Genomic DNA, 26,172 nt, shown 5'->3' with positions numbered 1-26,172 from the left:
GTTCCTTCAATGTTTTAAAATTGACCGTTGGCTAGACGGACATTTTAACATTAGCACAACGTCAATAGATGATGCCAATGATTTCATTATGATCGAAATTGAAAGAAATATTACTATTATGATTGGAACAAAACAATTTATATTATTCATATTTGCCCTTCATTTGAAACCAAATGCGAACTAATATGCAACATGAATCATGCAGCGTCATTTAGGAATCTTCCGGAAATTAGACGAAAGATACATTCCTTTACAATTTTTTGCCTTGTTTTTTTTTTATTTCAGATGTTTGCACAGGAAGATGCGTGAACGGTGGGACATGTGTCCCTTTTGAGAGAGGCTCTATCTGCATTTGTCCCGATGGCTTCAGTGGATCAAAGTGTGATTCTAGTAGGTTATTACTATTCTCACTTTTATTATTTTTAATCTCGATCGCATTCAACATTTTTTTTAATTTGAGTAGTGTATAAACTAATCCTCATAAAACGGTATCGATTAAAACATTTGGATATGGCATGTGATAAAAAAATGGCAGATGAAAGACCCAGTTTTTGCATTCTGCTATGTCAGGCATTATTGCATAATTTCTCGTTTTTAAATATGCCAATTGTTTTTTACATAAAAGATTGCAGGAAAAGGCTGGGTCACCATAGCCTCCTTGAATGAATGTCCTTATCCCCTACCACCCATCTCATATATGTCACCCCTCCCCTCTTCTCATTCTAATAAAAGGATCGAAGTATGCACCCCTCATTTTCATCTGTGACGAGGAAGCCGGAACCATCTTAGAGGGCAGTGCAGATACCTTGCAGTTTAGTCCTTTGCCGATCCCCAATGGACACAGACCCGTAGCAGTAGGGTATAGCCCCGAAGAAGACTTCATCTTCTGGGTGGATGCTCGAAACGGCACACTTAATCGAGCTTTCCGAAACGGATCTGATCACGTTGTACTTGGGAATACATTTTCGGGTAAGGATTTCATAGTGGAAATATTACTTTGGTTATAATTTCCTTCATCCAACGATATGAAGATTTTTTGCATTTACTACGGGAAATTCTATACAAACAATCGAATCCTTTGAAATTTCAGTTAAAATCACAATTGAGAGTTGAGAGGCATTTGTCGAAAGTTGGTGGACCGAGCCAACAGATCATCTGCATGAAGACTTCCACTGGACGAACAGTTGCAAGTATGCCGTTATTCATTGTCAAGAGAATCCCATGCTGCCCTGGGGTCCGTTGCAGAAAGAGTTGCGTTTAAACGCAAGTCAAAAATTCAATCGCAACTCCCAAATGCGCGCCGTTGATTGGTTGGAAATCAAGTTACGCATGATTTTTAGAGTTGCGATTGATTGTAACTCTTTCTGCATCGGGCCCCTGGTCCACCAACTTTCGACAAAAGCCTCTCAGCTCTTTATTATGATTTGACTTGCATAATTGGTACGTTGTAGTGTTCCCCGTAGCAAATGCGAAAAGTTCGGAAATCGCAATACATACGGCGGATGAGCTACAGTCGGGGTAATACCAAATACATGGAGTATCAAGCGCAGGAGAGTATATGCATTTAGTAACTGTTCTATATACATAAAAGCATAGTTTATTATTATTACATAGATAATAGCCTCTCAATAGATATAGGAACATTTTTCTTGCAAGGCATAGGGTAGTATATATTTTTTTCTTTGGAATATCAATAGCCTCCAGATATAAATAACCTTCATAATATCATCAACGCTATTTCTCCTTTTCCCTGAAGGTCCGGACAAAATAGTCTTTTTAGAATAGATTGGTTGAATATTTTATTCGTCTTTGATATTTAACAGAGTGGCCCTGTCAGGTGTTACAATACGTTTATCACATATCTTGGCCTGCTACGGGGTCATGCGTCATAAATTCTTAACAATGACAATACACCATGACTTCAATATCCATTCACCAATATCCATTAACTTTCTCATTGGAAAGATCTGACTTCATGAACGTTGCTGATTATGGACACCTCTCATATTTCCTCTAGATATTACCGATCTTACGATCCATCAACATTCTCAAATACTTGGATACATCGTAACACAGACCAATTTAATACTCCAGCAAGGCTTCGATGTAGCTTCTACTAGTAAGACTATCTACAATGGAGTTAGCGATCTGGCGTCTGTGTGCTTTCATCCTAACACGTTAGTATTTATTCCTTTCTGTCATCATTTTCATTTAGATAAAATATTATTGCAGTAAAGATCAATAAACTACGTCATCAGCCAAGATTGGGCTACTATGTCATGATATATAACCAACACTACAAGGAAACAGGGCAAAATTGGATCTTAGGTTTACACCAAATGTGACCCTGATTATGATTGGCTGAGAAGCACTGTTACTATGGTAACTGTCGGATAAAATAGGACTTGCCGGATGAAACGACCGACAAGTCCTTTCACGAAACAATCGCGTGATCTTCTGTTCTAAACTTTTTTCTGTTTCATATTAAACACGGAGGCTTATAAATCTTTCAAATTGTTGATTTTGTTATTTTGATCTTCTAGAGACTTGTATGCATTGGACAATGGACCTGCACCAGCAATATTGAGGATCACAGACAATTTCACTTCTATAGAGAGAATCGGTAAATCGTCTGCAATTAATCTATCGACCATGACATTCGACCGGCATGGTAAGAAAGATTGAATGGTATCTAACCAGACACTAATGAAATTCGGTTACGGGCCTGTACATGTGTATACATAGATGATTGTAAGAATTGGTATATCAGCGCTGTTATAGGTCTATCTGATTGTAATCCATTTTTTGTAGAATGCTAGTGGGGCTTTTTATCCACGATAACATTTCTCAATATGTACTTCATTTTTGTTCCTCTTTCTTATTACTTGTGTATGAGTAAACAATTTTTCTTTGTCAAAAGAAAGCCCAATTTATAACAACAACATGAACATGTACATGACACTGTCTTCCCCAACCTCTTTCTCCAGAAAAGTTACTTCTTTCTCTTTTTATTTTACTCCTAAACTAAAGGATCCCATCTCTTCACGGTGGATGTGGTCAAAGGTACCCTTGAGACCTGCGACCCGATCGGAGAAGACCAAGATGTTCTCTTAACCTACCAGGATACACAGCCAGTTGACATAGAATGGTACCGAGGTTCGCCATTCTGGACGGATGCAGGCTCGTACAAGGGTATCGGATTCATGGCGCAGAGAGGAGGCCCATCCACAGGGGTTACCAACTTACAACAGTTCCAGAGAGGAGCAGGGGTATATGTTTACCATGGTGCGTATAGTACATGTATGCACCATTGAGTGGTTTATTTGGGTGATATGTCCCGTATCATCAGTATTAAATTAAATTAAGAACACCAACCCCTAGATATTGCTGTTTTGATTGAAGGTTTACCTAATCGCGGACAAACAGCCCTTGCTATAAGAATGTGATCCCCTTGACTCTTACTTGTGTTTCGTAATTTATTTGGCTCGGCCAGTACTTTAGGCCTCACATTGTTACAAAAGATCATCCGAACATGGAGCGAGCTACAAATCTGGAATTGTTCAGTAAACCTGGTAAAGGTAAATTCAATAACCATCCCTCCCCACGTCGTGGTTACAAGCCAACGGCCTGATATGGTGGTAGTCTGGGAAGACACGAAGAAAATACTTTTGGTAGAGCTGACAGTCCCATTTGAGACTAATGTTCAGAACGCACATGAAAGAAAGTGCGAACGATACAAAGGTCTGCTATCTGACCTGAACGAAACCGGTTACTCTATTTCTTTTGAAGCCATCGAAATAGGGGCAAGAGGTCATATATCTCATGAGAACATAGCAAGACTTAAGACAGTGATTCGGATGTGTAATTGTACCCTAAGAACAAGGAATTTGACAAAGATCATAAGTAAACATGCCCTAGCATCTTTTGTTATTTTTTACAGTAGGAAGGATCAGCATTGCATGGGATAAGGTACAAATCTTAAGTTGTAACCCCCCATATATCCGTTTTCTTTTATTGAACCTGTTTCTCTCTCTTCTGTCTTCCTTAACATGCTTAATGTAATATACTGCGTTAATATCAAGAATGATTATTGCTACCATAACGGATGTATGGAATGCTCCATTGCTCATGCCATTTTTTTTCTCTCTCTTAGTGCCTTTGCTCATGTAAGCAAGTCTCTTTTCAAAGCTATTTTTTAATGATTAATGCAAATTCACCTACTCAGTTTTAATTCTATGATTGCTTTTTGTTCGCAATCAACATGTTATGCCTTTGTAATTTACTTTTTATGTACATGTTAACCTGCCTTGAACCAGTATAGGTTCATGGACCTGGTTTCGATTGTTACTTTTCATTGTCTCACTTTGTTTATTTGTATTCTACTTTTCTTTGAAATAAAGAAATGATTACAATCAAAAACTCTTCGGGGTTCGTCTTTATCATCTAGTGACCACGAAAGTAAATTGCTGGTTTTATTTCTTTACCATCAGGCATTGCCTATGAACGTCTGGGAGGGGAAGATTGCCTGGAAGATGAATTCCCATGTAACGAAACGCTCTGCATACCAATATCATGGAGATGTGATGACCTTGTTGACTGTGAGGGCGAGATGGATGAAATAGACTGCTATTCTGAATCTGGTCAGTAACATCATTATACTGTTAGAGCAATTAAACTTTGGATGTACGATTCATCTTCTGTGACTTACTTTCATACATGTCTCGATGTAGCTGTCCAAAACAGCTCCTTAGAGGCGGGTAAAGAGGCGCGCACGAAGTTGCGTCACATCATCCAAACCTGCTCATAAAGAAAAAAAAATCGTAATCAGCGATAGCGAGTTCTAACATAAAATGAAAAGTCATTTTTAATGTTTGAAAACTGCGTTGCCATGGCAGAGGCATGTTATTGAAATAATTGATGGGGTAAGATTAAAAAGATTGAAATAGTCGTTGAGTAATGCTCTAGGAATTTGGCACAACTGTGGTCGTTGGATACGAAATGGAAAATGAAATGTTAACGGCAATATTAGATCTTACAGATAATAGATTTTTTTTCTTTTTTTCATGAATATTCAATAGATTTGTTTTATATTAATTTATCAACATTTACCGGTCACATTTCTAGTGTTCATCCAGTCGGAGCTGCTAAAGTGCGACCAATGTGTTATCATCGGGGGGGGGGGGGGGTATTTATATATCAAGTGCATTTGAATTATGATGTGCCAAAAGAGTATCAATAATATCAACAGCGGGACATTTAGAATCAATCATGATCCGTGTCCTTAACATACTTATCATGCCTACTATCACTATGAGTGTTATAATAATGGACATCAACTTATCCCTGCAGATTCCATAGTGTTTGTGAGCGATCTAGACACCAGTGCAATATTCATGGCAACGACTACAAACCTCAGCTTTACAAAACTTCCCCTGATTGATCTACAAACGCCAACAGCCGTTGATTATGACCCGGTCGATAATATGATTTATTGGGCGGATAGTCAAGATGGTTCGATAAGCTCTGCCTACCTCGATGGGACGAATCAACAGAAAATTGTAACAGAGTTAGGAAGTAAGTTTGTCAATTGTTATTTTGATTTGTTGTTACGCCTTCTTGGATTTAAGTGTACTTCATCATGTTTATAAGGTAGTATTTCCTGTCCAAATGAATAAGTATATAAATGGAAATTTACATTTTATATCATAATGAACATTGCATCGGAAATGAACATGTTTACAGAAAAATAAACACTCACGTATAGACAATTACGATATAAGAATATACACTTGCATGGCATTTGAAACAATTAATGTAATGGACATTAAAATTGGGACTGAAACTGAAATTTGCGTGAGGGTGGGTGTGTGGGTATGTTTGTATTGACGTTTACCTGAAATACTTCATCAGTAGGGGAGGGGTCCTCCAATAATAAAGTAGTCAATTAAGATTCGAAACAGTTTGGAAATGAACACAATTATGTGAAATAACTGCATTATTATTTTTCTTTTATTATTTATATTGCAATGAATCAATTGAAATGATAATTGCTGATGGATCCATGTTACATTTGTTTTGTCAAATTAACTGTTGCCACTTTCAGTTGTAGGCCTATACTTTTTAATTCATATGCTTCTTTTTATATTCTTATACTGACCTGGATGGAGGTAAAGGGATGTGGGAAGGAAGACCTGTGGGTCATGGTAATTTAATTAACTATTCACAAACCCAGGCAGCCCCTTCATCTCTATTCCAGGTCCTTTGTACCACGTCATGTATGTCCTATTGTTTATGTAATTTGTATTGCACCTTATTTGAAATGCCTAATAAATATTTCTACAAATGATAACAATACTGATAACAGAAAGTATGGTAAAACGTCACCAACACTTCTCGAGTGTGTCACTGACCAGCTCCCGTAGGACTTTTGCGCCATTTTTTCTGCATTTTTTTATTCACTGAAGTCCAATCTAACATTTTCTTTTGTCAAAAAGGGCCCTATTGAGTGGGTACTCTACCCCCTCCCCCAACCAGGTACGCTAGGTGCCCCAAAAAGAGACGCATATAAAATGATACATGACGAAAGTTATGGTGGGATCAAAGGTACTAAATCTGTTGAGGTGAATCATTACATTGGACATTACGGACCATTTCACAAAAATCTGAATGAATTAATATAGCAACCCGATGTGCCTTATGAAAAAGATGAAAGCAGTCGGCCTTCTTATCATGCTTATCACAAATGCTTAATCGAATGAATCCATACATACGTTTCAGATGCTAAGGATTATTTAATTCGGAACTAGACGACAAGGCAATTCCTTTGAGTTTTTGATAGCTCTCTCTATAAACATAACTGAATAAATTAATGAAATCCCCCCTTTTAAATTTAAATATTTTGCATTAACTATCGGTAATCGAAACGATAAATTGTCATGAACTTGCCTCTTGTACCCCTCTTCGCACCACTCCTACAAAATGATAAATTTAAATTATTTTTTTTTTACAACAGCTTCACTAACTACTGTATGTCTGTATCGATTCTTTTATTCAAGCACCTGATGGACTTTTCTTTGATGTTCAAACAAAGATGATATACTGGACCGATGTAGGTCTTAGCAACTTGGGGTCGATGCATTCAAATGGTACTGGTAGGAGAGAGCTTCTTACTAACCTGGATAAACCGAGGGCGATAATCATCGTATCAATCAACAGGTTTCTATTATTTCTTAATAATAATGACAATAATAAGCATGATGATGATGATGATGATGATGATGAAGATGATGATGATAATAATATGCAATATTTATACAATGATATTGGCGCTACGTATTATATAATACCCCGGGTTTAGCACGGTTACCTTAATCAAGTGTTCGAACGTTCAAGGAATTCTTTCCTAACGGGGGTGTCCTTGAACTTCACCTGGGTGGATAATGGCAAACTAAGATAAACATCTAAGCGGGATTCGATCGAGTGGGATTTGAGCCCCAGACCTTGTGGCTCGAAGTCGGAAGACTTTCCGCTGAGCCATTTCACCTGTCGAGGTTTACGCCCGGGGTGGGGGCACTCGACCAAAAAGTGGTAGGGGTGTGCCGCGGGCGAGACAAAAAACGGGGGCCTTGGAACGGGCTTATTGTAAAAGGGAGGGTCCTCGGAACGGGCTTCGGAACTACAATTTTGTGAAAACGGGGGTCCTTGGAACGGATTGCCATCTTGTGAGTACGTGCGTATGCACCCTATGGAACGGGCATGCGTGCATGATGCAGCTAGCGCGGCCTCCACCTGGTGCGCTCGCGCGGAGACGATGGTCGGACATCGCTCGGCGGCCGCTTTTCACCAAAATTGCAGCAGATCAATGCAACCTGAACGGCTTAACGAAATATATGCGAAGCTTTGGAGAGGATTTCTTTCTTCTTTTTTCTCGATAAGAACAAAATGCTATGCCTTGGAGCGGCTTTCTTTGTTTTTATTCTCAATAAGACAAAAATGCTATGCCTTGGAACGGAAATTTGGGTGTAAAAATGGGGGTCCCCTCCGCGGCACATACCCACTATGCATTATATACTGAGTGCCCCCCCCCCCGGGGGTTTACGATTGACTGCAATTCAAAGTAGATATAATTGATACCTGATTAGATGACAGAACTCTACCAGCTATGATACTAAGATCGAGTCAAGGTATACAGAAAACCATCGAATAAATACGTGATTAATACATGTATAAAGCATACGAAGCGCTGTTTCGTGGGCTTCTGACGGCTGTCAATCTTCCTGGTTTACAGTCTTTTAGCATTCATTTACCATATTTTCAGATAGTTATGCATGGGTCGTTAATAAGGAGCATTATTTATAAATTCACTATGAGCGAAAGACGACAAAAATACAAGAATCCAATGATGAGTACTTTTTGGTCAACGAAATTGTCATGTTATATTGTAGTCAGGCAGCATATGTCATGATTTACCGGCTACTTCGACAAATTGGCTAAGTCTGATTTTTCACTTTTATGTGATTGGTGACATCACAAGGATTAACTTCCAACTTGGTGACAAATTTCTAATGGTCATCTTGACCATGTGAGGGGTCAAAATGGGGTCAATTTTTGGAATTGCCCCGATTGTGTCGAGTTATATATCGAATTGTTTGTCTGGTCATACTGAACAAAAAAGTGTACACAATTATATACTCTTGACCTCCCGTAAAAAAGTTATGACCGGAAATAGCAAAAGGTCAACGAACTTTCGTTACATTGTATATATGGCAAATTACACTGAAGGTGTTAAGAAAGCTATTTTCCGGGGGGTTCTTTCTTTTCTTTTTCATGTTTGTACTTTTTTCATTTTCGATTTTAATAAGTTCACCTTCAGAGGTCCTTATCCAGAAGATATTAGGGTCAAGACAAGGTCAGGGAAAGGTCAAAAGGTCAACATGTAGCTAAAATACACTAAAAGCGACTAGAATCGTAGAAGTCTCATTTTTTATGGGTTCTTTATTTTGAAAAGTCTGTATCTATAACATTGAATAAATTAAGATGCTTATTTAGGAACAAAATAGTTAACAGAGATAGACGTCGAATGCATTTAGTGTGGTATCATCGTATTGCAGGAATACCTTGAAACAACTTGACAAACCCTTATGCCCTTAAAATCTTGTCATCTTCATGATGTAATAAGTGCAACCAGCTCTTTCCGAGTTTCTTTTTTAAGGAAATCAATTTAAGTTCAATTCATTTTCAATTTAGTCTTTGATATGTAAAGAAACATTTCCTTCATTGCTAAGTCAGAATATTTCAATCAACAGAAATTATTGTATTGTAGTAGGGTGTAAGTGTAATACTATGTTAACATAATAAATATCAATTGACCAGTGCCCCAGCTCCTAAGAAAGATGCATAACACTTAAGAATAAGATTATGAGGTTTAGATTGAGGATGATATTATAAGTTGGGCTCCAATTGCTCCTTAATTAATTCAAAATGTGTGACGGTTATATTATTTCTGACAAAGAGGCAAAATCATGCAGGCATGCGTATTGTAGAAGTGTATGTCAATTATGCTGATGTGATATATTCTGACCATTACTCGATCTCTGGAGCCAAGAAGGACTACACAATTCTGGTGTTGTGCTGTTCTAAACTAATCATCGGGGCCGCTTTTGCATATTGTAAAGAGAAATTTATAGATTTCGTGCATACTTTTGGTCAATTATTATGTATCTTTCAGTAAAAAAAATATGCAAGTTTTCACAATTTCTTGGGGCCGCTGCCACCTCCGCCCGCTGCGGCATGGCCGTGGTTTACTTCAATGAAATTTGATGTGATTATTCTTTCTGGCAACATCCAGGTAGTTCACAAAGTAGGAGAAAAAAACGACAAAAGAACAATCAGCATCTATGCATATCACTATCGTGAGAACAGGTATTAAGTTTAGATTCACGTTGTATGCTCTGGAAAAAAAATAATTGATAAACACTTGATAAAATAGTAGGCCTAAAAGCCGTGTTAATGACAGCACAATCAGAAATATTGTGCAGTCCTTTTTGGCTCCAGAAATGGTCAGAATATATCACATCAGCATAATGGACACTAATGACTACAATGAGCATGCCTGTAAAATGTAGCCTCTTTGTTAGAAATAATATAACCGTCACTCGTTCCAATCAATCAAGGAACAATGGGAGCCCAACTTATCATATCATCCTCAATCCTAACCTCATTATCTTATTCGTAAGTTAAGTCAAATAAGATGTTGGGCATCTTTCTTTGGAGTTGGGAGCACTGATCAATCGATGTGTTTATTAGCATAGTATCACACATATACCCCAGTACATTACAATATTTTCTGTTGATTAAAATATTCTGTACAAAGCAAATGGATGAAATGTTTCTTTACATATCAAAGACCGGTAAATTGGAAATGAAAAGAACTTGAATTGAGTTCCTAAATCAAGCAACTCGAAAAGAGCTGGTTGCACTTATAACGTCATGAAGATGATACGATTTTTATAGGTTTTGTCAAGTCGTTTCAAGGTATTCCTGCAATAAACCATGATACCTCACTCAAACTATTCGACGTCTATCACTGTTTATCTATTTTGTTCCTAAATGAGCACATTTAACCCCCTTTTTATCTAATGGATAATGTCTTCTTAGAGACTTTTCAAAATGAAGAACCTACTTCTAAATTCAAACCGCTTTTATAGTGTATTTTGGCTACCAATGAAAGTTTGTTGACCTCTTGACCTTTCCCTGACCTTGTCTTGACCCTTAATATCTTCTGGATAACGACTTCTGAAGATGAACTTATCAAATAAAAAATAAAATAAAAACACATGCAAAACAGAAAAAACCCGAAAATATTAGCTTTTTATCACCTTCAGTGTAATTTGCCATATAATATACAACGTAACGAAAGTTCGTTGACCTCTTGACATTTCCGGGCATAACTTTTTATTGGGAGGTCAAGAGTATATGATTGTGTACACTTTTTTGTTCAGTATAGCCAGACAAACAATTTGATATATGACTCAACACAATCGGGGCAATTCCAAAAATTGACCCCTATTGACCCAATTTTGACCCCTCACATGGTCAAGATGACCATTAGAAATTTGTCACCAAGTTGGAAGTTGTTCCTTATGATGTCACCAATCACATAAAAGTGAAAAATCAGACTTAGCCAATTTTTCGAAGTAGATGACATATGCTGATCTACCTGACTATTGGGACTTATCACCGGTAAATGGATAGAACAGTCCATTAGTAAACCCGGATTGATTATTTGCACGTTAATTATACTGATTATCATGGAAGACAAATGAAATGGAAATAACATAACATCTAAAATAACCCGCATGACTCTGTTTACCAGTGATTTTAGGCTGATGATAAAGTGTGAACTTTGTAACATGTTTCTTTATTTAAGATGTTATGTTCTTTTGATATCATGTCGTTCTCTTGGAAATACTTATTATTATTGTTTCAAATAATTTATTCATATCTACTTTAAGAATGATTTACTGGACGGATTGGGGTGATATTCCTAAAATCGAACTGTGCGACCTCAACGGTGAGAATCGGCAAGTCGTTATCGGCAATGAGCTTGGATGGCCTAATGGACTTACCTATGATAGAATAGGTAAAATATACATGTACATAGTGGTTTAATTATTTCAAATGAAACTATAAGCCAAAGATAAAATCTGAAATTAATTGATTGAGTGTTAGTAGATGGAAATATTGATTTCAAAGCGCATTTCTTTCTTTCTTTTTCCATGTTCATTTTGTCGACCATTGTTGTATTATTGCTTTGTTGTGTTTTTATTTCTGTTGATAGAGGTCTCCTTAGTCGAGCAGTTTTTTTATAACTAAAAGGGCCACTGTTAAAAAAATAGATTTCAGAAATACGAGTGTCATTTGTTGGAAATCATGCAACAAAATCAGTTTTAGAGGCGAATGTATCTTATTTGTTCTCTTAGCTTGCTTTCGTTTTCTACTGCGTTCCAACTAAATTATATCCTATAAATTAAGTGGTTATTACACGGTATATCACAAGTCGTGATATGAACATAACAACACTTGCAAGAATCTTATATAATAGTGATATAGAATAAATAATTCTTTCTACTAGTAATCTTTAGTTGGAAAAATAGTATAGAACTCATATGACAACTATTGACCAATCGCATTTTAAATTCCTCAAACATGTCCAAGATATGTAATTTCCATTTCGTATTTGTCTCCAGATTCACGCCTCTTTTGGTGTGACGCTCTCCTTGATAAGATCGAATCATCTGACCTTTACGGGAATGACCGGAAACTCCTCCTAGATAATTCACACGGTGTTCTACATCCATTTGATATTATCTTCCACCATGGGGCTGTCATGTGGACCGATTGGAACTGTGATTGCATTGGTGTCCGTGAGGGGTCTCCCTATGCATGGCCGAAGACATATCTCCTACCAGGGGGACCCTTTACACGGCCAGGGGGCTTCCATGTCTTTGAAGGTATGTGTGAGTTTATAAAGACCTTCTGAGGACATTCTCTTATATTTCAACTGTTAACCGGAGACATCCTACAATTAATCGGTGACGTCCCTGGCCCTTTAAAAATTATGACAACCGATTCCTCATCTCATTTTTAAACCTGTTTATGTAGTAAACGAATGATTTGTAAAAAGTTCATGTTCGGCCAGTTATTCAAGTCAAGTTTTTTGTATAACTGGTAGGAAATGTCCTCGGAAAGCAAACTTTGTTAGTGTATGAAATGCCACATCTCATTGTTTTCTACCTCAATAACGTACATATTGTCCCAAAACAATTCATACAAATTTATTGTATGCTCGCTCACAAAATATCTTTTCTGAATGAATAACGTACAACTTTTGCCGCATGATACGCAATCTGGCACACCATAAATGTTGGTTTTAGTATTGAGTTAGGGATAAATAAACCATTGCAATGATAAGAGTCATAGCCATTGGTGGAAATCACTTTGATATTGTTCAGATGTTGATCAATTTCACTTCGCTAGACATGATGTTATGTAACAAAGATTGAGTTAAAGAATATCTAGACTACGGGTACGTTTACAAAGAATTACGATACAAATGTTTTTTTTGAAAGCTCGAGCAGAACTCCCATTTGTCTTTTAAGTTTTCTTGAATTATTTATTTATTTTCTTGTTTATTCATTTATTTATGTAGATATTTTGTTGTTTAAATACTTATTTCCTTTTAATCTATTCACAATTAGCAATTGAAATACTGCAATAGTAATGGGCCCTGCATAACATTACATGAATATTAATGTGGTGAATTGCAATTTCATATTGAGATATGAAAAAATATTCTTAGAAAACCGAACTCCAAAACGTATTGTTCAATGTTATTTTTACTGCAGGAAAAGCAACATAAAAGTTACCTGAATTAATACGAGATCTTGCAACATCTTTTTAAATACTTTCTTTCATTGTAAATATTGACTAGTATGAACCATACCCCTGCCATGCCTGTAAGAATGGTTTGATTGATTTATTGAATTTATTTCCGTTAAAAACAATTAATAACACATTTAAAATGATAAACCTGGATTTGATAAATCAAAACGGAATGATGCCGCTACTTACATGACTCAGCAACATGGTGCTGCTGGTCTACAGAGGGGTCCTCATATAACACAAATTACACAACTATAAATTATACACGATATATAAATAACATATCAAAACAAAATAAGTCAAACCAATCAGTCAAAACACCAAGCACCCCCCCCCCCTACGTTAACACATCCTACACTTCAATGTAATAGTTATTGAAAAACAGATAATAATGTAGAGTCAGACCCAACTTAAGAGGTTGTTACGATACTGCAACAAATAAATAAACGATTATCAAAATAACTTTAGTTATATGACGAAAGTCATATTTTGGGGTTGTCTCTCATAATTATATTTTAATTACTCCTAATGTGTTTTTACCCCATGATTGATCGTAACGCTCTATCAATATAAACAATCCATTGTTTCAAATCATAGATATCGATGAATGTGTATCTAAACCCTGTCTGAACGGAGGAAACTGCATGGATGGCATCAATTCTTATACATGCAACTGTATGCAGGGATACAATGGATCGACTTGCGAAATTGGTAGGTCTGCCTTATCTATATCCAATACGATATATTGTAATGTTTAGACATCTGTTAAGAATGCTAAAACCCTTTTTTACGTTAACATATAACACTCGCATTTCCTAAAACCAACCCCTGGGTCAAACATAAATTCTTCGCCCTTACATCAAACTTCAATTCTCCGCCCCTAGGTCTAACATCAAGTCAGCGCCCCTATCACAGACATCAATTCGACGCCCCATTCCCTCCTCTTTTTGGGCCCCCTTTTTGCTTAACCGGGCAGCGAGGTCCCCCCCCCCCTCGGAATACACGCAGGAGTGTCAAGTATGATTATTTTTTTTTGAGGGCTCCTTCAAACTTTTGGCTTGTACTGTATATTTTTTTAGTATTACTGATTTTTGACCTGTTTAGACCTCTATTTCAGTGAAAACAGCAATATGAATAACCCCTTGTTTCAAATCATAGATATCGATGAATGTGTATCTAAACCCTGTCTGAACGGAGGAAACTGTATGGAGGGCATCAACTCTTATACATGCAACTGTAGGCAGGGATACAAAGGATCGACTTGCGAAATTGGTAGGTCTACCTTACCTACTTCAAATACATGTACTTTAATATCTAAACATCTTTAATGAACGCTGAAGGGTCATTCTCAAAAAATGATACAATTCACAGAAAACGTGTCTCGACTATCTTATGGCCGCTAGCTTCACAACCCTGAACATTTTCTACAAAATTTTTATCAAGAAAATGACAATAATAGACTAGCTTCACAAAGCATATGCGACCAGTGATTTAAAACTTATTACAAAAGCCTTTTATTTTTGCTTTTTGTTAGAATAGACACTGTCTCGGGTCAGTTTTAGATTTTACTATCATTATCTTGTATAAGTACTCTGTATATCTTACCTACATTAATGTCTGGTGAGGGCAGCATGGTGTAAACGTCTGACATACTGCACTTATCCTCGTATTTGATGATCACTTTGTGATTAATTTCACTTTTAACTTTGTCCCAAATTTATTTTAACCTCCGTAACGAATACTGCCACACGTTTTTTCTCCCTTTCAAACTGAATTATATTATATGATAATATGTCTGCAAGTAGAGTGATAATCAATAATAAATAATTGATAGGGAATTATCATATGTGTTTCCTGTTTTACAAGAAAATTAAAGACTATTCTTAAAAAATGAAATGTATGACTAAACAGCTTTAACATCCGTAACGCACCTTAAGAAAATGTGCACTTTGGCAGTTCTGTTCAGAATTAAGTATTATATAGAATAAGAGACACCTTTCATAATAAATACAGTTTTCAAAGGTAGGGCTGCTAAATAAGGACCACGTTGGACCTTAAAGCATAAAGACATTAACTTCCGTAACGCATTAACTTCCGTAACATTTTTTCTTGATATAATCTATCTATTACTCTGCCATGTGCCATGTGCTTGTAAAGTGTCTACAAAAAATCTTCTTTTCTAGTCTAAGTCTTCATACTTCACACTTCATATGTTGTGCAGCTAATAGATGCCATCTTTGTGACATCTGTGTTGATATACGCTACTATCAGAATGTAGAAACTTTATGTGTTTTTTTGGTTGGATTCCTCATGGGTCTTGCAAGGAACTTCTTACTACAGTCCCACACCTTGGACTTTTTGTGATACTTGGAGCTAAAAATGTTAGTGAAAGTGAAAGTGGATCAATGTGGAGAAATGTCCTTGAGAAGTTATTAGTTAACATTCCATTCCTGTAAACATAGTCTTCGCTTCAAAACAGAGTACTACTCTATCAATGCTCTTGCTGTTCACATAAACCTGTCCTCTCACTTGGGTCTTTTCCTCCGCTGCAGACTTCACTCACATTATTTTTCAACAATTTGCTTTTTTTTTGGATTATTCCCACCCATTTCTCATTTTAAACCCATATTTTTTAATATGCCAACAAAAAGGGAATCTGACGACATTGCCCAGCTTGTCATCGACAAGCTCGAGAAAAGTAGTCAACTAAAAAAGTTTGTAAAAGATGCGGTGACAGAGGCAATGTCTGCAATCATCACCCGGCTAGAGATGCAGGAGGGCCGGATCATGGATCTTGAGGGGAGGATAAAGGCCCAGGAGTCAGAGATTCAACTACATAAGGAGGCAGAAAAGAAATCAGTGGAAAAGATGGCAGTCTTGGAGCAAAGAATTGATGACCTGGAGCAAAAATCCAGGTCATGCAACATCAGGATCCAAGGAGTTCCCGAGGTGAAAGATGAGGATCCAGAGGAGGCTGTCCTTGACATTGGCAGGAGGATGGGGGTCAACTTGAGTTCATCCGACTTTGTCCGATGTCATCGACTGGGTCCTCTAGTAGACAAAGGAGCAAGAAGAAGTTCTCGTCAACTGCTAGTGGAGTTTTCCAGCCTCCGCACCCGAGCTCGTATTATGGGAGCCAGATCAAAGTTGAAGGGTTCAAAAATCTTTGTTAACGACGATCTGACTCCCACAAGACAGAAGCTACTTTTCAATGTTCGTCACTCACCGAAAGTTGAGCGGTCTTGGAGCAACGACGGAAAAATTTTCGCTGGAATTAAGAACACGGGAGGCGGACTTACGAAAAAACTCATCACATGTGATGATGACATTTTGAAGCTTTGAATTATAATTAATGCCTATTGTAGGATACCATGCTGACCTATATACCCACTTTGAAAAAAGGTTATTTCCTTGCAAGCCAAATCCCATGATAACCCAAAATTACTTTTCTTTTTCCATTCAACTTTTCTTTGTAATTTCCTTTGTGTTTTTTTTTTTCTTTCATTGTTATTTCTATTACAATCTCTAATCATCTTTTTTTTTTTTTTTTTTTTTTTTTTTTTTTTTTTTTTTCATTTGCTTTTGTAATTTATATAATATGTTCATTTTATTTTATATACTTTGTTGTATGTTTTTCTCTTATATATTATGTGTGCATCTTGACAATCTTCCTTTTCATGCTGACATGTTCTTTATGGCGCAAACAGTTAGATTTCACTTGAAATTGTATACTCAACATCCAAATGATTAGTATAGAAGAAGCCATTTGTAGCTCCTTAGAAAATAATTCAAGAATACTAGAGCTTAGTGATACTGATGATTTAGGACATGCTTCTGCAATTAACTGTCAATACTATTCAGAAAATCAGTTTATTAATAGTTTTCAAGACAATCTTGAAATTGCTACTGTCTTGCATTTAAATATGAGAAGTATGCCTAGGAACTTTGATGCATTTAGTACACTAATTGACAAATTTGAAGATAGTAAAACAGTGATTGGAGTCACTGAGACGTGGTTCTCGAGTGAGAATGACTCAAATCTTTATCGTATTCCTGGTCATAATCTTGTGTCTAATCATAGATATGCTAAAAAAGGAGGTGGAGTCGCTTTATATATTCCAGATTCGGTGGACTTTCAATTAAGGGATGAGCTAAATATGATGACTGAGCATATGGAATCAATATTTGCAGAGTGCTTCATTCCAGGAAAAAGAAATGTTTTATTTGGAGTTGTGTATAGACCTCCTCAGAGTAACTTAGAGAGTTTTGTGAACGAAATGCATAGTATTCTTTCAAACCCACTTTTCGTAAACAAAACAATTTTCATAATGGGTGACTATAATATAAACCTCCTTCAGTGTGATGAAAATTATCATTATGATGCATTTCTTAATATGATGCTGTCTTTTTCCTTAATGCCATTAATTATTAAACCAACAAGGGTAACTGAAGCTTCATCTACGCTCATAGATAACATTTTCTGTAATAGACAACCTTTTCCATCCTCAGGGATCATTGTATCAGATATTTCAGATCATTTCCCAATCTTCGCTCGTCTAAACTTGGATAGAGGCTGTAGACAAGAATCCAAATCAATTCGGAAAAACACTTCCGCTAATATCGCAAAGCTGAGAGCAGCATTAATGGAAACTGACTGGAGTGAAGTTCTTAAAGAAAATGATGTGAACATATCGTTTAAAAGGTTCTTACAAAAATTCATGTCTCTGTATAATAAAAATGTACCAGTCGTAAAGCAAAGTAGAAGAAATCGTAAAACTGTTCCTATTATGCCATGGGTTAGTGCTTCATTGTTGAGATCCATTAACAAGAAAAACAAGCTGTATTATTCGTATAAAGTGCGTGGTACTGAATCTTCACGTAAACGTTATGTAAATTATAAAAATACTCTTACTTCAGTTCTTCGTACTGCAAAGAAATCATATTATTGCACTCAATTTCAAGCAACAAGAAACAATATCAAGGGAACTTGGAAAGTGATTAAGAAAGTATTCAAGTCAAAGGAAAAGATATCACATGTAAAGAGTATTGAAATTAACGGTCATGTGGTGGAAGAAAGGAATATTATAGCAGACAACTTTAATGATTACTTTTGCAGCATTGGTCCAAAACTTTCACGGGCAGTGCCACTTTCTCAGCAGACTTACAGAGATTTTATGAAAGAGCGAAATAGTAAAAGTTTATTTTTCTTACCAGTAGTTCGGGAAGAACTGCTTACCATTGTGAAATCTCTTAAAAACGGGAAAAGTCCCGGTTATGATGGGGTTACTAACAACTTAATTAAAGAAATTATCTTAGGAATTATTCAACCCCTACTTCATGTCTTTAATCTATCAATGTCATGTGGGGAAGTTCCTACTGACATGAAAATTGCGAAGGTCGTACCTATTTTTAAGAAAGGGGACCCTCAATATCTGAATAATTACAGACCTATTTCTCTATTGACTGCATTCTCAAAGATTCTTGAGAAAGTGATCTATGTTAGAACTCTGAAATTTTTCAACAAGAGTAATATATTTTCTAAATTTCAGTTTGGCTTTCGTGAGAAACATACCACCACCCATGCCTTGCTACATTTTATTGATAAAGTATCACAATCCATAGACAAAAAGATGCATACAATTGGTATATTTCTTGATTATTCGAAAGCTTTTGACACAGTAGATCATGATATTTTGATTGGCAAGTTATCACATTATGGTATCAGGGGTACAGCATTGGACTGGTTCAAGAGTTACTTAGCTGACAGGAAACAATTTGTCTCGATAAAGGATGCTGAGTCAGGTTTACAGAATGTCACTTGTGGTGTTCCCCAGGGATCCCTCCTTGGTCCGTTATTATTTATTGTGTATATTAATGATTTTCACTATTCCTCTGATATTTTATCATTCATTTTATTTGCAGATGATTCAAGTTTGTATTATTCCCACAGAAATCCTGAGACCCTTTTAAAAACAGTTAATAGTGAACTGAGGAAAGTCACTTTGTGGATTCAAGCAAATAAATTATCTCTAAATTTGCAGAAAACAAATTACATGCTTTTTAGCAACAGGATTAGAGAAGTTCCAGGTGATGTTATATTTAATGATGTGTTAATAGATAGAGTAAAGACGACCAAATTTCTGGGGTTGCATATAGATGAAAAGCTGATTTGGAAAACCCATATAAATCATCTATGTAAGACATTATCAAAAAATTGTGGTGTAATATACAAATTGAAATCCTTTTTCTCTACTGATATTCTTTGTATGATGTATTCAACACTAATTCTCCCTTATCTCAATTACGGTGTTCTTGCATGGGGTAATTCTCTAAAAACTAATCTAGAAAGGGTGTACTTGATTCAGAAAAGAGCTTTAAGAATTGTTTGTAATGTTAACTATCGCTCGCATACTACCCCACTTTTTTATGAGCATAGAATTCTTAAATTACAAGATATCTATGATTTTCAACTTGGTACTCTAATGTATGCATACAATGCAGGCATCATGCCACCAGCTCTGGTCGCAATGTTCATGAAAAATAGTGACATACATAAGTATTATACACGAAATGCTTCTGCATTCCACTTACCAAAGTTACATACAAGTTTTGCTTTTAGGACAGTTGTAAATACAGGACCCAGGTTCTGGAACTCTCTCAATTCAAATATTAAAAAATCTGTAAGCATTTATACTTTTCAGCGTGTACTTAAAGGTTATCTTCTTAATTGTTATTTGTGAGTTGCTTTAGGTTAAGATATGCTTTTATATACTATGTTATTTTTTAATTTTGGAGCCTATAAAAAACTGTATATAAGACTGGAGAATGTTATGATATATCAATATTTATTTATTTTGTATCTTGTCTAACTGGATTCTTCTGCAGAGGGTCAGCCCATGTTTGTTTTGTTTTGTTTTTGTTTTTTTTCTTGTGTATCTTTTACCTTTGTCATGTTTTGTTTTTTTACTTTACTATTTTACATACGATCTTCCTCTTTTTTTCATGCCATATTATCCATACTTATTCCTTGTTCCATCATATATACCTTAATTATATCATATTGTTGTTAGTTTATTAGACTTCATAATTGTACATTCAAGCAATGTATTCTATTTTTTTAGTGTGTTTTTGTCATTGATTAGTTTTAGTTTTTCTTTTTTGTGTGTGTTTTATTGTTGTTGCTTTTTTTAGTTGTTTTGTTTCTCTTGTATTTTTAAGGATATTACATGTACACACTGAATACTATTTAGTCATGTACTTGAAACAAAGGAGACCCTAGCCTTACAAGCCTTGCTTTTTCAGGGGTTCTCCTTGTCTTTCTCTCAATACGTAATTAGTTATTTGCTGTGTTTCTTTTTTTTTTCTCTACTGTAACAATGATTTATGGTTAATTGATTTTCATTTGTAGAATGTGAAATCACACTTGTAAGATAAATGTATGTGCAGACAGAAAGACGAATAAATATCTTATCTTATATCTTATCTTATCTTAGGAATATGCTACAAATTTGTGCTATATTGAATCACTCCAGATCATACAGATATAAATCATATAAGGTACCCTCCACCTACTTACCCATAAAAATGATAGCTATTCATCCTTGTAAAATTATTATTACACACCTTATTTTCAACATCACTTTGTAAAGAGGGAAAATTGCCAGCGAAAATAATTTCCCGAGAATTATATACGATATTTAATGCTTTTGGAATTTTAAATAATTCATACTACAAATGTGGAATATTGGCATCTTCTTTAGAACTTAACATTTCTAACTTCCTTTGCTATATAAAGTGCATGAACTTCAGTAACAATTACTGTTACGGAAGTTAATACACTTCTTTGCTGTACTTTGCTGAGATTGATAGTACGATTCTAGTTCCAGAAAAGGTGACATGGCTTTGTCTAATGCTGAAGTCGGCAGAAACGGTGGAAAGAAAGGGAAGAAGGAGAAACAATTAAGCTTTCATGGACAAGGAAAGAGAAAGGAAAACTATTTGCAATGACTCATGAGGAGGGTTATTTCACCGATCAAAAATGTGAGCGCAAAGCGCGAGCTAAAACTTGTGTATAGTCTAACCTGAAAACTTGAGATTCTAAGCATTTTTTTTTGGGAATAATGATCAGGATGATATTTGAATAAACTATTAATGCGAGTACAAAGTGCTAGCTGTCTTTTTATTTAGTATTCTGACTGAAACCTTGACATTCTAAACAGTGTTTGTACCAAATTACAAAGATGGGTATCTTAATTGATGCGACTGTAAATTTGTTATGTTTTAATCTGAAAACAATCATTTTTGGACGTTTTAATTTGAGAACAAGATATTTGAGAACAAGATATATCTTGTGTGTGTGTGCCATGGCCGAGTGGTCTAAGGCGCCTGGCTATACATGGAAAGTCCGGGGTTCGAGCCCCGGCCGCGGCACTTATGCCCGTGAGCAAAGCATTAAATCTACAATGCTCTTTTATCTTGCTTTCAAATAAATGAAAATGCTATATGCATTATTGGTAACTAGGTGTGCACTTGATTTAAAAAAAAGTTATATATATATATATATATATATATATATATATATATATATATATATATATATATATATATATATCCAATATATATCCAATAAACAATTATTGAAAAGGTAAAACGCGCGCTTTTTGAGGTTTATAACCCAAAACGGGACATTCTATTAACTTTTTGTAATCATAAAAAGATGGGTGTATAAGGAACTGATGCACAGCGAGTGCAAAGCGCGAGCTGAAAATATGTGTCATTCGAATATAAAAACCAGACATTTTAAGCACGCTTTCAAATAAAGAGGATATAAATTGAATAAAAAATAATTTCATGCAATAGAATACAAAAGAACAAGTGGGGGTTACATGTATGTACACCATCAATTAACTTTTTTAATATTCATGAAGATATGCATAGACCAAACTGTTTCACTAAAATAGTGCAAATCTTTAAAATGGCATAACTTCGTTATTCCTTGTTCGATTTTGATCATATATGCAGTATTTTGTTTGTCAGATTATTATCTGTTCAGATCATATTTTCCAGCCTGAATTACCCCTTTAATGTGCATGAAAAGCGCTGAAATATTTGATATAGGTCTACTGACATGAAAACGTAGAAAGTGGTATTCAAACACTCAAGGTTTGTTGGAATTTATTAATGAAATGCGTATTTCGATAATCAAACGTTTTGGCTATTCATCATTTTTGTAAATCACGAACAGGATGCGTAATTGCGTATCTCGATGAAAAAAAATATTGAAACAATATAGATTCCATTGATAATTTACGTATTTATAGCCTCTTGTTTCATTCACCTCACTTTGTTATTATTCGTTTCCCCATGTACTTTTTAGATTTTTTTTCTCTATCTTTTTTGGCCATTGGCAAGCGGCGGGATTCCTCGTAACCCAGAGAACTCATCCTGGTTACGGGACTACGATTGTTATATTTTAAACTTTTTAAGACGAACTGCAATTCTGTGGCCCTGTTATTCGGTTTTCTCATTCCAACTGTGAACAAGAACGACAACAAAAATGACAGTTGCCCGTTACCTGTTCTGTTTTTTTTTAATTTTGTATTGGGGGGGATGGGAACATTAAGAAAAACGTTCCGCATCAATCTTAAAAAAAAAATACGAATACCTTAATATGGATGTTCTATAAGCTAACAAAATAGGTATTGAAACTTGTAACTTAATTTTAACTTCCGTAACGAAGATTGACAAAGTTAAATGCAATCGAGAGGATTTAATGTTAGACTATCTTTGGATTCCCAACAATGGTCATGCATTGCTTAGGATCTCAGGTTATGGATGAAACTTATTTTAAGGTTGCCTCATTCAAATGTTACGATACTGCAACAAATAACAATCACGATGTAATTTAAATTTTCCTTTTTTTTTATTACAGGAAATAATTATACATAAATAAAACAAATAATGATCTTACATAAATCTCTTGAAGTGTCCGATGTAAAATCCCGAAGTGATGATGCTATATCCAAGTATTAATCCAAATGATAAAAATCCCAGTTGACTGGCGAAAATTCACAATGATGGCGATGATGAAACTGATGTTGAAGTCCGATGAATAATAAGAGTCACTGCAACGAGTTGAAATGTCCGTGAAGACGATGTTGATGATGATTAACAGTCAATTTCAGCAATCCATGGGTTGAAGCGTGTTCATTGAACAGGTTGATGATGTTGATGATCTCGATGAGAACTGATAATTTCTCAAAATAACTGCAAACAGTTCATTGATGCATAAACTGCTCTGATCTGATCTGGTGAAGTGATCTCATATGATGTGATGTGATCTCCTGCTCTCATATGATGTGATGGTGTGATCTAATATGATGTGATGATGTGATGATCATCTTGAAAAATCTGCAGCTTTATACTAATTACAAGTGTTCTAGATCATTCTCAAATTTCGACTAATCTACAAGCTTCTAGAATTGTCTTCCAAAAGAACTTTCTCCTTTCAGGAGCAGTCAAAATCCAGAACACTCTTGAATGACCTCATTGAAATCAACAGTGTAAACAAAATACCTAAGCCTATTCATTTCCACTACCAATACAATTCTATTGTTTGGCTTTTCCTTATTCAACAATAAAACTCCTTGGCCTTTAAATAGGCAAGGCCTGCATAATAAAAAGACATCCTGGAATGTTCTTTACAATTCTTGGCTATCCTTAAAGGGAAATAACTAATAGATAAATGTAATTGCTTTTAAAATTCTTTTACAATTATTCATATATGTAACACCTCCCCCACCGGGGAAAAGAAAGCTTTACCGTAGTAAAGGTTTCTTTATGATTATTTTTTCTTTTAACTGTTCAAAGTCATCTTGATAAATCATTTACAGTTATCGTGTACAAAGATATAGTACTTAACGAACATGTTAAAATAAATGAACATCAAAGATGTTTTCTTCAAATGACACACTTGGTCAAAATCATGAATAATTTCACTTTTTATACTCTTGATAGAGCATCAGCAATTACATTATTCTTTCCCTTTATGTGTACAATTTTCAAAGGGAATGGTTGGAGCATTAGGCTCCATCTGTACAGTCTTTGATTCTTTGTTTTGAATTTCTCCAAAAACACAAGAGGATTATGATCTGTATAGACTGTAATCTCTCCATTGGTTAGATACACCTCAAACTGCTGAAGGGCTAGTACGAGACTCAGGGCCTCTTTTTCAATAGTTGAGTATTTCTTTTGAAACCGATTGAGTTTCTTAGAGAAGTAGCACACTGGTTTTTCGATGCCTTCTTCATCTTCTTGGAGCAATACTGCTCCTACTCCAACATCACATGCATCAATTGCTACTTTGAATGGCTTTGTGAAGTTTGGAGCTGCCAAAACAGGCTCATTCACCAAAATGGCCTTTAATTTCTCAAACGATCTTTGACATTCGTCAGACCAAACATACTTCACTTTTGCCTTCAGCAGGTTTGTCAGAGGACTAACCACTGTACTGAAATTTGGAACAAATTTCCTGTAGAAGCCACTCATACCTAAGAATCTGAGCAATTCTTTCTTAGTTGTGGGAATTGGGAAGTCTAAGATAGCTTGTATCTTGGCTTCTCTTGGTAGCACTTGCCCTTGACCAACCACATGACCAAGATATGTGACTTTTGCCTTGGCAAATTCACTCTTCATCAGATTCACTACTAGATTGGCTTTGTCCAGCCTGTCAAACAGTGCTCGCAAATGATTCAGATGATCATTCCAAGTATCACTGTATACTAGGATGTCGTCAATGTATACGACACAATTGTCAAGTCCGGCAATCACTTCATTTGTCAGCCTTTGGAAGGTTGCTGGTGCATTTTTCATTCCAAAAGGCATGACTTTGCATTGAAATAAGCCTTCAGGTGTGACAAAGGCTGATATCTCTTTGGCTCGGTCAGTCAGTGGCACTTGCCAATATCCTTTAAGCAAGTCTATCTTTGTGATATAGGCAGAATTTCCAACTCTATCAATACAATCTTCTAACCTAGGAATTGGATACGAGTCAGTCTTAGTTACTGCATTTACCTTCCGGTAATCAATGCAAAATCTCTGAGAGCCGTCTGGCTTTGGAACCATTACAATGGGAGAACTCCAACTACTCTGACTCGGTTCGATTATGTCATTATCTAACATAAACTGTATTTCCTTATTCACCATTTCCAACTTGCTTGGATTGAGCCTATAAGGATTCTGTTTGATAGGTCTTACATCACCTACGTCTACATCATGTATAGTTAAAGGTGTACGACCTGGTTTGTCTTTACATACATTCTCATATTCTCTTAACAGGCCAGATATATCATTTCTCTGATCTTCAGGCAGGTGTTTTAATGCCTCATCCATATTTCCTAACATCTCTGAGTTAGATAACTTTACACCACATGGTTCGTTCTTAGATACATCTGTATAAGACAATTCATTATCTGTCTTTCCATAGCATTCTTCTTCATGTACATCTACATGTTTTTCTTCTTCTTTGACCTGTGTTGTACCTATTGGCTGACTAGCCTCTCGCTCAAAGTATTCTTTTAACATGTTTACATGACAAACTCTTTGAGACTTTCTTCGATCAGGGGTACTGATCACATAGTTGACATCATTCAATTTCTTTTTGACTATGTAGGGACCACTAAACCTAGCTTTCAAGGGCTCACCTTGCAAAGGCAACAACACTAATACTTT

General features: G+C 35.8%; 1 protein-coding gene and 1 long non-coding RNA gene across 3 annotated transcripts; both read left to right on the top strand.

Moving 5' to 3' along the window:
• Positions 1 to 300: 300 nt before the first annotated feature.
• Positions 301 to 2,171, top strand: LOC121431433. The gene is made up of 3 exons (XR_005972122.1): positions 301 to 390; positions 733 to 969; positions 2,018 to 2,171. It is a non-coding gene; the product is annotated as an uncharacterized LOC121431433 (long non-coding RNA).
• Positions 2,172 to 2,549: 378 nt separating this feature from the next.
• Positions 2,550 to 13,208, top strand: LOC121431447 (low-density lipoprotein receptor-related protein 4-like). Of its 2 annotated transcripts, none has more exons than XM_041629016.1 (7): positions 2,550 to 2,671; positions 3,031 to 3,285; positions 4,491 to 4,640; positions 5,350 to 5,574; positions 7,056 to 7,215; positions 11,514 to 11,641; positions 12,249 to 13,208. In XM_041629016.1, exons 1-7 carry the CDS (start codon positions 2,653 to 2,655, stop codon positions 12,539 to 12,541), a joined length of 1,230 nt encoding a protein of 409 aa, XP_041484950.1. In that variant the 5' UTR covers positions 2,550 to 2,652; the 3' UTR covers positions 12,542 to 13,208. The 2 variants fall into 2 exon arrangements, with proteins under 2 accessions (XP_041484950.1, XP_041484949.1); XM_041629015.1 differs by having other exon boundaries at positions 11,505 to 11,641.
• Positions 13,209 to 26,172: the final 12,964 nt, after the last annotated feature.

Source organism: Lytechinus variegatus, chromosome 17 (assembly GCF_018143015.1).
Source record: "Lytechinus variegatus isolate NC3 chromosome 17, Lvar_3.0, whole genome shotgun sequence".
Taxonomy (NCBI): domain Eukaryota; kingdom Metazoa; phylum Echinodermata; class Echinoidea; order Temnopleuroida; family Toxopneustidae; genus Lytechinus; species Lytechinus variegatus.
This window is presented reverse-complemented; position numbering and strand designations above follow the sequence as displayed.

Bases quoted from the DNA above. Each gene is read 5' to 3' on its own strand.
- LOC121431447 (XM_041629015.1), top strand. The intron at 3,286-4,490 runs GTGCGTATAGTA...CTTTACCATCAG, and splicing joins AGGGGTATATGTTTACCATG to GCATTGCCTATGAACGTCTG. The intron at 5,575-7,055 runs GTAAGTTTGTCA...CTTTTATTCAAG, and splicing joins AATTGTAACAGAGTTAGGAA to CACCTGATGGACTTTTCTTT.